Genomic DNA, 12,931 nt, shown 5'->3' with positions numbered 1-12,931 from the left:
TCTGTCCAAATATCCAAACATCCATCTACCTATACATCCTTCCTTCCATCCATCCTTCCATCCATCCATCTATCCTCCATCCACCATCCACCCATCCATCCACCATCCATCCATCCACCCATCCATACTTCTGTCCAAATATACAAATATCCATCTATCTATCCATCCATCCTTGCATCCATCCATCCATCCACCATCCATCATCCATTCTTCCAAACTAACTTCCTTTTTTTCTCCCTCCCTCCCTTCCTCCCTCCCTCCCTCCCTCCCTTTCTTTCTTTCTTTCTTTCTTTCTTTCTTTCTTCCTTCTCTTCCTCTCTTCCCCCTTCTTCTCTTCCCCCCCTTCCATTCATTTGAGGGCCAGCTGCCTTCCCTTCTCAGCACCAATGTACACCTTAACTTACTACACAAATGTGGAAAGTGGCTATGAATAAAATTCACACAGAGCAACGACACCATATATTATTAGTTAATATCCTTGATGTGTCATGCTAATAATCACAGCTAAATGTAGGAATTGAGCTTAGTAAGTAGTGACTTTGACGAGACACGAGTCATAGAGATGCTCGGGCCAAAACAAGCATGGCTAGGTCCCCAAGCATCCCGCCAGCCTTGCCACGTGGGCCCTCAAGTCTCCGGGGACCCTAGGGTTTGAGATCACCCCTCAGGTCGCTGTATCTCCCCCAAGTGGAGCCTGAGGTGAAGCTCATCGGCAACATCCATGGCAATGAGGTGGCAGGGCGGGAGATGCTCATCTACCTGGCCCAGTACCTGTGCTCCGAGTACCTGTTGGGCAGTCCCCGCATCCAGCGCCTGCTCAACACCACCCGCATTCACCTGCTGCCCTCCATGAACCCCGACGGGTACGAGGTGGCGGCCGCCGAGGTGAGTGCCCCCCACACCGGATCCCGCGGGGTGCGGGCACGCTCCCATCCGTTCACTGGCTAGCAGTCATGGAGGGTCTGCGCGCCCACCGTTCTGGGTGACGGGAGTTCAGCAGGCAGCCGCACCAGCAGGGTCCTACGTGAGGGTGGGGACGGACAGGTGGGAGAGGAGGTCAAGGACAGCTTGGCCGGACCCGCTCCCGAGTCCATCACCTGAAGCCAGAGGAAAACTGCAGCCCTCACCTCCCACTCAGCCCAGCCCAGCCCTGTGGCCTCCCTTTGGAAAGAGGCAGGGCGGGGTGTGCTGACCCCCAGGTGGGGGTGGGCTGTGTTTTCAGGGCGCTGGCTACAACGGGTGGACGAGCGGGAGGCAGAACGCGCAGAACTTGGACCTGAACCGTAACTTCCCCGACCTGACGTCTGAGTACTACCGCCTGGAGGCATCCGGCAGCATCCGCAGCAGCCGCATCCCCATCCCGCAGCACTACTGGTGGGGTAAGGTAGGAGCCACCCCCGCCACCCCCACCCCGCAGCGGCCTGGGCCCGGCCCAGGGGTATGCGCCTGGGGGCAGGTGCTCTGGCTCTTCCCGGGGCCCACAGGAGAGCAGTCTGAGCCCCCTGAGTCTGTTTCCCACCTGGGAAACGGGGATAACCCTTCACTGGGTTGTTGGGATGCAGGGAACACGGACTGAAAACACCCTGGGCCCGGCAGGTACTCAGTGACAGCAACCCGGGCAGGCTGCCTGGAGGCAGTGACAGCCTGAGGAGGCGGGAAAACCAGCATCAGGCGGGGGTGTGGGCATGAGCCTGGTGGCATCGGAAGGAGATCCTGAAGGCAGGGCGGGGTAGGCCGGCCTGGAGAGCCCAGAGACGGCTGCGACAGAGCCTGCGGACATGGCCGGGGGTGGCCAGCAGGGGCGTGCCTGGTCCCGACCCACGGTGGCCTCCTCTGTCCCGGGCAGGTGGCCCCCGAGACCAAGGCGATAATAAAGTGGATGCGGACCACCCCGTTCGTGCTCTCGGCCAGCCTCCATGGGGGCGACCTGGTGGTGTCCTACCCCTTCGATCTCTCCAAACACTCCCAGGAAGAGAAGTTTTCTCCCACGCCCGATGAGAAGGTGAGTGTGGGTGTGCCGCGCGTGCATGGGAGGCTGCGGTGTGGGGTGGCGCCCTCGGGGCTGGCTTTATCCCTGTTCTGAGCTCAGTGAGACCCGTGCAGTCACAGCACCAGTAGGAGCTCTCCAGGCCCAGCTCGAAAGCCCCCTCCTCCAGGAAGCCTTCTGGCCAGCGGGAAGCAGCCCATCCTTCCACTGGCCACACCCCGCTTTCCATCAGTGTCCCCACCTGGGAGCCCCTAGGGTGGGGGTTGCAGCCCCAGTGCCCTCCCTGCCGGGCTGGTGGCCTGGTGTTTTGTGTCCAGGGACAGGGTGGGGTTCCAGGCATTGCCAGCAGAGGGCAGTGCTGCCGCGCACTTGGCGCCCGCGGGGCTCTTGGCCGCCTCCCTGCTTCCCGTGGGCCTTGCAGGTCTGTTAAGGGCCACCGGGCGGGCTCCGTGGGAGCTGGGGTGCCGTGGGTTCAGAGTAGAATTCTGGCCCTGGAGTGCCCTTGGGTCTGAGGAGGACTTGCCTCTCTTCAGGCCTCAGTTTCCCTCACCGATCAGACCCGCAGGGCGAGAGACGCGATAATGCCCAGAACCTTCTCCACCCCACTCTCCCCTTAAGGACTCGCCGCCTGCAGCCCCCCAGTCCTGACCGTCCCCTGCCTGATCCTGGAGTCCTTGCAGGCTGGGCTTCCGGGGGTGGGGAGGTGCCACTTTCCATTTCACGGAGGTGAAGGGGGCGATCCGTGATGGCCCAGGGCCCGTCGGCAAGGGCCCCGGAGGAGCCGCCCGAGCTGCCCGCGGTGACCCCTCTCGCCATGGCCAGCCCCTGGGCTCCTTCCCATCCCCTCCCGGGACGGCAGAGCTGGACGCTCTTCCTTGGCGGCCTGGGGCCTCGGCCCAGGCCACTCGAAAGGCCTGCCGGTGGACCAGACGTGGTGCGGGGCCCGGCCTGCTCTCTCCCTCCTCCGTGTGGGTCGGCTCTGCCTCCCCCCCGCCTCTCCTGACCCCTGCGCTGCAGGTCTGGATCGAGCTGGACCGGCCCTGGCACTGAGGGCCCCATCCAGGTTCGGAGGCGGAGCCGGACGCGGGCAGGGCCGGGACAGAGGGCCGCCCCGGGGGGAGGGGGGGCCGGGGGCCACGCAGGCTGTGTGGGCGTGAGCGAGGAGGGTGAACCCCCAGCCCGTCCTGGGCCTTCAGGAGGGCTTCCCTGAGGAGGCGTCTGCCTCGGCGGAGCCTGAAGGAGGTGATTTCCCACAGGCACCCAGACGGGGCCCCCAGACGGGGCCAGGCTCGCCCCGGAACCGGGGAGGCGGCGCCCGGGCACCAGGCTGAGCGCCCCGCCCCCACCAGAGCTGGGACAGCGCTGCCACGTGGCCCAGGCCTCTGGTCCCACGTCTTCTGCCCTTGCTCTGCCGAGTCACTCGCTCACTCGTCCATCCGTCCACTCGCTCACTCGCTCATTCGCTCGCTTACCCGTCCGTTCACTCGCTCACTTGTTCACTCGTTCGTTCACTCGTCTGCTTGTTCGTTCGTTAGTTCGTTCACTCGTTCACTTGTTCGTTCACTCGTCCATTCATTCACTCGTCTGTTCATTCACTCATTCACTCCCTCCCTCATTCATTCATTCCCTTGTTCACTACCTTAGTCATTCACTCATTCACTCACCTAGTCGCTCACTCACTCACTTGCACACTCAGTCTCCCACCCACACACTAACACGCTCACCCACTCACACACCCGCTCCTACACTTTCTCACACACTCACCCACACACCCACCTGCCTTCTCACATTCACACACTCACTCACATACACTCACACACCTTCTCACACACACACCCACTCTCACACTCACCCCCACGCTCACCTACTCATATACCTTCTCACACACTCACATGCTTGGTCACACACGCACTCACACATCACACACACGTACACCTTATCACACTCACCCACGTATCCACTCACCCACTTGCACACTCACGCACTTACACACTCACACACCCATACGCCTTCTCACACACTCACACACTCATCTACTCACACACCTTCTCACACTCACGTACTCAGTCACTCACACACTCACCCAGTCACACACCCACTCGTACACCTTCTCACGCACGCGCTCACTCACTCGGCCCCTGCAGCCAGCACATGCCCCGGTCTTGCAGGGGGGGCCGGGTTCTGTGCTCAGAGCTCAGCAAGTGTCCCAGGCCGGGTGGTGACCCAGACGGCAGGGCCAACATCTGGACGAGCCCGTGTCCTCTGGGCAGCAGGAGCCTTCAGCGCCAGGCCCGGCGTCTCTGAATCTCAGAGGCAGACGCGTGAAGACGTCCCTAGGGGGGAAGTTCACCTCAACGAGTCCCTCCAGAGTCAGAAAACTGAGGCTTTCCCACCAGCCATCAATCAGGGATCGATAACCCTCAGGCCCATAGCCAGCAGTGGTCTCAGTGGAAACCGGGGTCCCGGGAGGGGTGCCGGGGCGTGAGGGAGCGTGAAGAGGGGCCGGCCGGGGTGTCCCAAGCCACCTCCCCCAGACTCGCGTGGCGCCCCGTGGATGAGAGCCCACACCTCCTGGCGGTGTTCTAGGCCCCCAGGCCGGCCGTGGCCGCCCGCCCCGCTCCTGTCCCCCCTACACCTGTCCCTTCCGCCGAAGTCTTACTCCCAAGCTGGGCTCAAGCTCTGTCCTGCCCCGCAAACCCTCCCCAACCCAGCCCATGTCCAGCAAGAGCGAGCGACAGTTTCTGCGGGGTCTCGGGCGGCCCCAACCAGGCAGTCTGGTCCTTCCCGGGGCCTGGGGCCCCGCAGCTGCCGTGTCCCTGCCACCTTACCGTCCTAGCAGCCTGCCGCACCGCCTCCTCTCATTTACCGCCGTCTGGCCTCTGATGTCCTTGTGCCGCGCCAGCCCCCCAGGTCGGGCCTGTTCCCAGCGGGGCCTGCGGCTCGGGCGTCCCTGGGCTTCGGGGATGATGATGGCGTTCCCCGCTCTCCTGAGGGCACACGCTTTGGCAGCGGGGCTGACTAACGGGTGAGGGGAGGGAGACCCAGGCAGGACGGGTGGGGAGGCCAAGAGGGCAGGGCTCGCAGAGTGTGGTCCGGCCTCCCCTACCTGCCTCGGCCCAGGCCCCGCTTTGCAGGCAGACGGGAGGGCCAGAAAGGTGGGAACCGGGCAGAGCTCTAGCCAGCAACCCGTCAGCACATGGAGGCAGAGGGCGAGTTTCTTAGGCCCCCGGACTCCTGGCCGAGGACATTGTTGCAGCAGGGGCTGCCCCCGCAAGACATCCATGCCCCGTCTGCAGGCTGGCCTCAGTGACTGAAGGACACGCACGGGGTTGTGTTTTGGGGGCTTGGTTTGTGTCTGTGGGGCTGAGCTGACTCTGCACAGTCTTCCCCCCGAGAAACCGGACCCTCCTTCCCCAGACCCCGGGGGCCCTCGCTCTGGTCTGACCCCACCTGCCCAGCCCACTCCCTTTTTACAGAGGGATATCCTTCTCGGGACAGGCTTCTCCCGGGGCTGCGGGGCTCCGACGAGGGTAGTGCAGTGGCCCTCTCGTCCACACGGCGCCCCCTTGGGAGCTTCTGCCCGGAGTCAGACCCTGTGTCCTGTGCTGGGACATAGGCACAGGAAGCCCCGTGGGCCCCACCTGGGGTGGGGGCCTGACGGGGTGCGTGCTGGGCTGGGGGCCGGGGCCGTGAACCCGCCAGGAGGTGGAGGCCCCGTGGGCTGTGTCCCACGTCCCCCCACCAGCCACCTGGAAGGTGCGTGTCATGTGGCAGCAGGTGGGGGCTTCCTCAGGTACAAGTTGTCCCCGGGGAATGTGAGGTGACAGTTATTGTGGAGGAAATCGGTGGCGAAGTCAGTGAACGTGAGGCCCACTCTAGCCTCCTGCCTCCCCCAAGGCCCGCCTTCTGCAGGAAGCGCCTTGGAAAGTGCAAAGCCAACCTCTACGAGCCCTGCCAAGGTCCCTTCAGTGTGCCCCCAGCGTGCCCCCTCCTCAAGAAAGCTCACACTCCCCGGCCAGGGTGCAAGGGTTCCACGATGTGCCACGTGGCCACCACCGGTGCCTTGAGCTTGGCTGTCTCGCCCCCGGCTTTTGCACATGCTGAGCTGCTTCTGTGGACGTGACTCCCGTCTATCTGTGCTGCGGGTGTTGGCTGTGGGGGCCCCTCCTCGCTCCGTTGCCCCCAGTGCTGAGACTGTTCTGCAGGGGGCCCCCAGCTTCTGGCCTTGGCCTCACAGGAAACCTCTCCCTTGGTGTCCTTTCCAGATGTTCAAGCTGCTGGCCAGGGCCTACGCGGATGTCCACCCCATGATGATGGACAGGTCGGAGAACAGGTGTGGTGGCAACTTCCTGAAGAGGGGCAGCATCATCAACGGGGCAGACTGGTACAGCTTCACCGGAGGTGCGGGGGTGGACAGGCTGGGCTGGGGCTGGTGGGGGGAGGAGAGCTGGGGATGGGAAGGGGGCAGGGGAGAGGTGAGGGAAGGTCTGGGAGGGGGAGGTTGGGGAGGGGCTGGTGCAGGGTGGGGAAGGGGAGGGCCGAGGGAGATTTGGCGGAAGGGAGAGGTTGGAGAAGGGATGGGGGGTTGGGTGGGAATGAGGGGGATGTGGGAGGGGGAGGGAAGGGGCTGGGGAGGGGAGGGGGAAGGTGAGGAGGGGTTATGGAGTGGGGGGGGCCGGTGCCCTGTGTCCCAGCTCTTTCTGGGAAGGGGATTCGGGGACGTCTGCTTTAGGGAGCAGCACAGGTGCACCCCTGGCATCCGTGCGTGGAAAGCGCCCAGGGGGCGGGAGGACGGGGGGCGGGGGCGGTCTGGCTTCAGTTCTGGCCCGTGTGGTCCAGCTGGACTCCCCCGCCCCCTGCCGTTTCTGCAGTGTAGTTCATGAGCACGGGCACACGCCACGCGGCAATCCTGTGACCAGGTCCCCTCGGGGGACAAGTAGGGGTTGTCGCAGGGAACGAAGGACTCCGGTTAAACTTGAATTTCAGAAAGATAATGAGGAATTTTGGGTACTGTATAAGTATGTCCCAAGAACTGCACGGGGTATACTTACACTGAAACTTTGCTCAGCTTTAACTGGCGCGCTCTTTGCTAAGCTGTCCCGGGTGCACATCACACAGAGCAGTGGGGCTGTGCCTGGCACCGAATGCCACGACCAGAGCCCCCACGCTCTGCCTGCCATCCCTCCACGCCGGCATGACACCTATGTGTGACATGTGGCAGGTGAGGAGCTCGGGCTCGGACAGAAGGGCCTGGTGGCGCCCAGGGCACAGGCCCAGCCTCCCACTTCTGTGCAGGCAGGGGGGCGGCCCCTCCGGCCCCGGTCCTGCAGCCCGTCACACCCCTGCTCAGCACACTGTCCCCTCTTGCTCCCTGACTCCTGGGGGCACAGGCAGCTTCAGGTGCATGGTTCCCTGACCCCAGTGGAAAGGCTCCAGCCTGGGTCTTGACCCCATTTCCGGGGTCTGCAAAGGACCCCCACAGTGGGTCTGAGCTTGGGAGAGGAAAGCAGGCTCATTCCCTTGGGGAGAGCGTGGGGCCAGTGGCCAAGGACAGAGGGACCCAGTGGATTGGAGTGTGGCTGCCCTTCGGATGGTGAAGGTCAAGTCCATGACGGTGGCCGCTGGCTTACCAGGGCTCTGGGGAGGCTCTGGCTTCCAGGGGACAGGGGCCCCCTCTGCTCCTGACAGAGGGCTGGCCTGGAGAGCCCTCGCAGCTTCTGCGGGACAAGAAATCCCGGAAGCAGATGGGGCGAAGGGCACAAGCGGGTGGGTGGTGGTCGGCCCGATTTTCTCGAAGCCTCTCTCGGCCACCCGATTGGCGGACTGTCCAGCCTTGCCCAGCCTGTGTTCTCCCCGGAAATGGAGATTAGGGGATCTTCTCCCCAGGCTGTTCCCGGGACCGTCTAGGCAAACGGACAGTGTATCACTGGGGTTCAGACCGGCAGGGGAGGCAGAGGCTCGGACGCCAGGGCTCATGTGGCTGCCGCAGGCTGCCCGTATCTCTACTGGAAACGGGTTCGTTCCTTACCCACCGCGGGGCACATAGGACAGAGCATAGGCCCGTGGCCTTGGGTGCCGAGCGACTGGGTTTAAAGAGCAGCTGTGCCCTTTCCCCGAGGGACCTCGGGTAAGAGCGGCAGGGCCCTGGGCCTCGGTCTGCTCATCTGTACAGTGGGGTGACGACAACACCCGTCACCCCTTCGCGGGTGTCTGGCAGCCTCCCTCCTGCCAGGTGGCGGATGCCGAGTGCGGGAAGCGCTCAGGCCGCCCCCGCCCTGCAGGCATGTCCGACTTCAACTACCTGCACAGCAACTGCTTTGAGATCACGGTGGAGCTGGGCTGCGTGAAGTTCCCCCCGGAGGAGGCCCTCTATACCATCTGGCAGCACAACAAAGAGCCCCTCCTGAACTTCGTGGAGATGGTGAGCCCTGGGCCTGGGGGCCTGGGGGATGGGGAGACCCGGGCAGCCGGGCCTGGAGTGGGGGAGGGACGGGGCCAAGGTCACCCAGAAATAGGTGGTGAGCCGTGAGAAAGGGCCCAGAATAATCCTCACTGGACCCAGGGGGGTGGTCTTCTTGCGGCTCGGTGACCGTGTGGGGACCAGGTGCCAGTGTCCCCTGCCTCCTCGAGTCCTGCCTGGGGGCGTGGCTCCCAGCGGAGGGGCGTGGTGGGGGTCTGAGGGAGGTAGCCACGTGCGACAGGGAGACGGGGACCCAGGAGGTGAAATGACACCTAACGGCGGCTCCACGGACGCCTCTGTGACTTTCCCTGAGCGTTTCCAAGACTCCCGCGAATCACATGTTGGCACGATGTCCCCGTGAGAAGCAGGCCCTGGGAGGGAAACGGGATTGCCCGAAGGGGACACTGAGGGGACGTATGTGAATCGCACCCCACACTGGGCGCCCCCACATGTGGCATTGAATCCTGACACCAGCCCCGGGTGGGAGAAGGGGCTGCCCCGCTTTATGGGTAGAGGGACGGATGCCGGGGAGGGGCAGCGCGGGTCTGGGGCTCCTGGGTCGCGCGTGGCTCCCGTGCCTGGCTCTCAGTGCCTGTGAGAAAACCAGAGGAGGAGACAGAGGGTCAGACGGTGTCACCTAGCGAGTGTCCAGAGCTGGAAGTCAGATCTGCCTGCCCCACACCTCAGCTCTGTCAACGAACCCTTTCTAGAAAGATCAGGAACCTTCCGCCAGGCAAGAACCAAGCAGAACCTCCTGGATAAGCCGCTGCCACAATAAGAAAGAAAAAAAAGGAAGCAGAGCCCAGATAATGGACGTTATTAGCGTTGTTTGAGTTTCTTTTTTATGGCCGAGCCAGCGACCTCTCGCTGCGTGGGGAGGGTCATCATTCGGTAATGGGTCTGGGTCAGACTGCTTGCTCATTCCATTTTACGGCCGTCTGGTGAAAATGAGTTTTAAGGAGCCTTAAATGGAGCTGGGATTGCTCTGTGGATATTGCATGTGAAGTCTTGGGATATAAAGATTTAATAGTGAGCGCGATGCTGTGGGGGGTGGGGCGTGCAGCCGGGTGTGGCTGCCCCCCCCCCCCCCCCCCCCCAGCTTCCCGCCACAGGACGACGCCCCCGGGAGGGCCGAGCTGGGGCTTCTGATAAGGATCGAGCCTGCCATGGCCCATGGAGGCCTTTTTCACAGTGATGCTGACCAGGCCTCGGGTGGGTGTCTGCAGCTCCCCGGGTCGGGAGGGAGGGGCGTGCACGCCACGCCTCCCTCGCTGCCGGAGACCTCCACGGCCCCGGGTCTGCATGGAGATCGCTCCTCAGCCCCAAAGCGAGGACAGAACAAAGTCTAACCCATGCAAGCTGACATTAAATGAGGCCCTACTGTGTGTCTGGTCTCTAGGTCGGGGGGAGGAGGGCAGACAGTGACATTACGGTGAGATCAGGGCTGGGAGAAGGAAGCCTGGAACTGGGGACCCCAGAAGAGGCCCCTGATGTGGCCGGTCATCAAGGAGGACTTCTTGGAGGAAGAGTGTGGGGGAGAGGAATGGCCAGTGCAGGAGCTGGTGAGGTGTTCCGAGCAGAGGGGGGGGCAGGAGAGAGGGGTGGAGGGCGGGGGGGGGGGGGCACTGGAGGTGTAGGCGGCAGCCTCCTGGGAGAGAGCGGTCTCACTGCACCGTCTCCCCTCCCACCCAGTCACCTTGGCCTCATTCGACACGACCTGTGGGCCCCAAGTTGTTTTCAGCCCAATAGAGCAAGGGGAGGTTGACTTGTTGATTGTCGACATTTAAGAAAAAAATTTTTTTTTTAAATTTTTTTTTTTAACAATTTATTTATTTTTGAGACAGAGAGAGACACAGCATGAACGGGGGAGGGGCAGAGAGAGAGGGAGACACAGAATCGGAAGCAGGCTCCAGGCTCTGAGCCATCAGCCCAGAGCCCAAAGCGGTGCTCGAACTCATGGACCGCGAGATCGTGACCTGAGCTGAAGTCGGACGCTTAACCGACTGAGCCACCCAGGCGCCCCTAAGAAAATTTTTTTAACATTTATTTTTGAGAGACAGAGAGAGAGAGACAGAGCACAAGTGGGGGAGGGGCAGAGAGAGAGGGAGACGCAGAATCCGAAGCAGGCTCCGGGCTCCGAGCCGTCGGCACAGAGCCCGACGCGGGGCTCGAACCCACAAACTGTGAGATGGTGGCCTGAGCCGAAGTTGGAGGCTTAACCGACGGAGCCCCCAGGCACCTCTGTGATTGTCGACCTTACAAGAAGAAGAGCGTGAAGGGGGCCAGGCGGTGCCGAGGGGGGCTCTCCCTGAGGCATATGGAGCTTCCCCGTCTGGGGGCCGGGTGTGTGCATCTGCCCCGAGGGTGCCGTGTCTGGACCGGTTCACACTGGGGAGACCCGGGCAGCCGGGCCTGGAGGGGGGGGGGGGGGACGGGGCCAAGGTCACCCAGAAATAAGTGGTGAGCAGTGAGAAAGGGTCCAGAATAATCCTCACTGGGAGGAGGACCCCGTCCCGGCTGTCGCTGGGCCTCTTGTGTGTTGACCGTTGGCACCATTGCCCCATTTTACGGATGGGAGGCGGTGCCGAGACACGAGGTAGCCTGTCCGGGATCAGAGCGCCGTCGGTGTCTCGGCTGGGGCTGACCGCGGGGTCCACGCCTGGGGCCCGGGTCCCTGTGCGCAGGCTCAGAGCAGCGGCCGTGGCGGTTCAGACGGGCTTGACGGTTTTCTGGTGGCGCTCCGGGCCCAGGAGAGGGGGTCGGGTGGACCCTCGAGCGAGCAGCTGCAGGCTCGTTCACAAGCCCAGAGGGGGGCTCACTGGTCACCCCGCTTCACAGATGAGGAAGCCGAGGCCCAGAGAAGGGAGTGACTTGGAGAAGGCAAGGCGGGTGGTGCGGAGCTGGGTCCGCCAGGCGCTTTCCCCGGAGACCCTGGCTCCGGGGACAGACAGGGGAGCTGGCGGGGGGGGGGGGGGCGGGCGCCGCCTGGGCTCCCCGGAGAGCACGTCATGGCCACGCCCTCACCCCGGTCTCTTCAGGTGCACCGGGGCATCAAAGGTGTGGTGATGGACAAGTTTGGCAAGCCGGTCAAAAACGCCCGGATTTTGGTCAAGGGCATCCGCCACGACATCACCACAGGTGAGCACCCTCCCGGGACCTGCGTCGCGGCGGCTCCGGGACGCGCTCAGAGGGAGCAGACGGGAGGGGTGCTCCGGGCCAGTGCAGAGGCAGGTGCAAATCCGGGGTCTGCTTGAGGCCGATGCCCCTGGGACCCCCGGCGCTGGTCACCTCGAGCCCGAATCTGAGCCCGGGTCGGAGAATCACTCGTGTCCTGTTTGTCCGCAGCCCCAGACGGGGACTATTGGAGATTGCTGCCTCCGGGGTCCCACATCGTCATAGCTCAAGCCCCCGGCTACTCCAAGGTCATCAAGAAAGTCACCATCCCCGCCCGGATGAAGAGGGCTGGCCGCGTGGACTTCATTCTCCAGCCCCTGGGGACCGGACCCAAGAAGTTCCTCCTCGGGCCGCGGAGAAGCGGGTCTGCGGTCCGTGACCCTCTGGGAGGTGCCAGCCCGTACGGAGAGCCCCAGGAGCCCCTCGGGGGGCGGAGGCAGCCCTCGGCCGGCGGGAGCAAGCCCTGGTGGTGGTCCTACTTCACGTCGATAAGCCAGCACAAACCCCGTTGGCTGCTCAAGTACTAGGGACCACGGCCCACCTCTGCCCGGGGCTCCGGGCTCTCGCCTCTGTCTTCTGAAGACACCCTGTAAAGCGCTTTCTGTTTTCTTAAAGCTGTTCCACTCACCTTCGCCGTGACGAGAAGCCCTGTGTGAGAGGCGCCTGCCGAGGGGAAGCGGGGGACCCGGCCGGGGGAGGGCCACCCTGGCCTCGTCCACCTCGATGGCCCCGGGGGCTGGTGCCCCTGCGGTCCCACAGGCGGCCAGGACTGGGGCTGGACCCTGAGGCCTTGGCGCGAGAAGGGCCCTCACGTTACAGATGGGGATACGGACGCCGGGTGGCGGATGTGACCCGCCAAGGTCACACGTGGGGCGGGTGGCGCGGGGCCAGCCAAGCGGGAGCGGACACGCTGGGTCCTGTGGCTGAGGCCTGCGTGTCTGGGAGGCTGTGGCGGTGGGATGCTAAGGACAAGGTCGGGGGGGCCTGGCTGGGAGAAGTGGGTGTGGGCGGCAGGTGACCTCAAGGACAGGCCGAGGCCGCAAGGGCCGGAGAGCTGGCAAGAGCCTCAGCATCACCCAAGGGTCACACTTGGCCTTGATGGGGCCTTGACTCCAGGAGGAAACGTCTCCCTTGGCCCCTTCCTCATGCTTAAGATGCTACCAACTCAGGGCCAGAGACAGCCCCCCACCCCAGGCCCCAGCCTTCCCCCAGGACCCCTCCTGGTCCGCCTCTCTGTTGTCCGGTGGGTGTGTGGGTCCTAGGATCGATCAGACAGGGAGGCATGAGACCGATCAGAGAATGCCAGCAAG

General features: G+C 63.6%; 1 protein-coding gene across 2 annotated transcripts in view; it reads left to right on the top strand.

Annotated features, from left to right (window-relative positions):
* The window catches only part of CPZ (carboxypeptidase Z), a 29,629-nt gene extending 17,380 nt beyond the window's left edge, over positions 1-12,249 (top strand). The window contains exons 5-11 of one of the 2 annotated variants that reach the window (XM_049630224.1): positions 689-885; positions 1,223-1,384; positions 1,847-2,002; positions 6,253-6,388; positions 8,269-8,408; positions 11,486-11,585; positions 11,793-12,249. In XM_049630224.1, the coding sequence (XP_049486181.1) occupies positions 689-885; positions 1,223-1,384; positions 1,847-2,002; positions 6,253-6,388; positions 8,269-8,408; positions 11,486-11,585; positions 11,793-12,148 (1,247 nt within the window). In that variant the 3' untranslated portion in view covers positions 12,149-12,249. Of the gene's footprint in view, positions 1-688; positions 886-1,222; positions 1,385-1,846; positions 2,003-6,252; positions 6,389-8,268; positions 8,409-9,157; positions 9,493-11,485; positions 11,586-11,792 lie in introns of those variants that run through there. The other variant, XM_049630225.1, reaches the window with a different exon arrangement.
* Positions 12,250-12,931: the final 682 nt, after the last annotated feature.

This window comes from Panthera uncia, chromosome B1, assembly GCF_023721935.1.
Source record: "Panthera uncia isolate 11264 chromosome B1, Puncia_PCG_1.0, whole genome shotgun sequence".
NCBI classification, from domain to species: Eukaryota; Metazoa; Chordata; class Mammalia; order Carnivora; family Felidae; genus Panthera; species Panthera uncia.
This window is presented reverse-complemented; position numbering and strand designations above follow the sequence as displayed.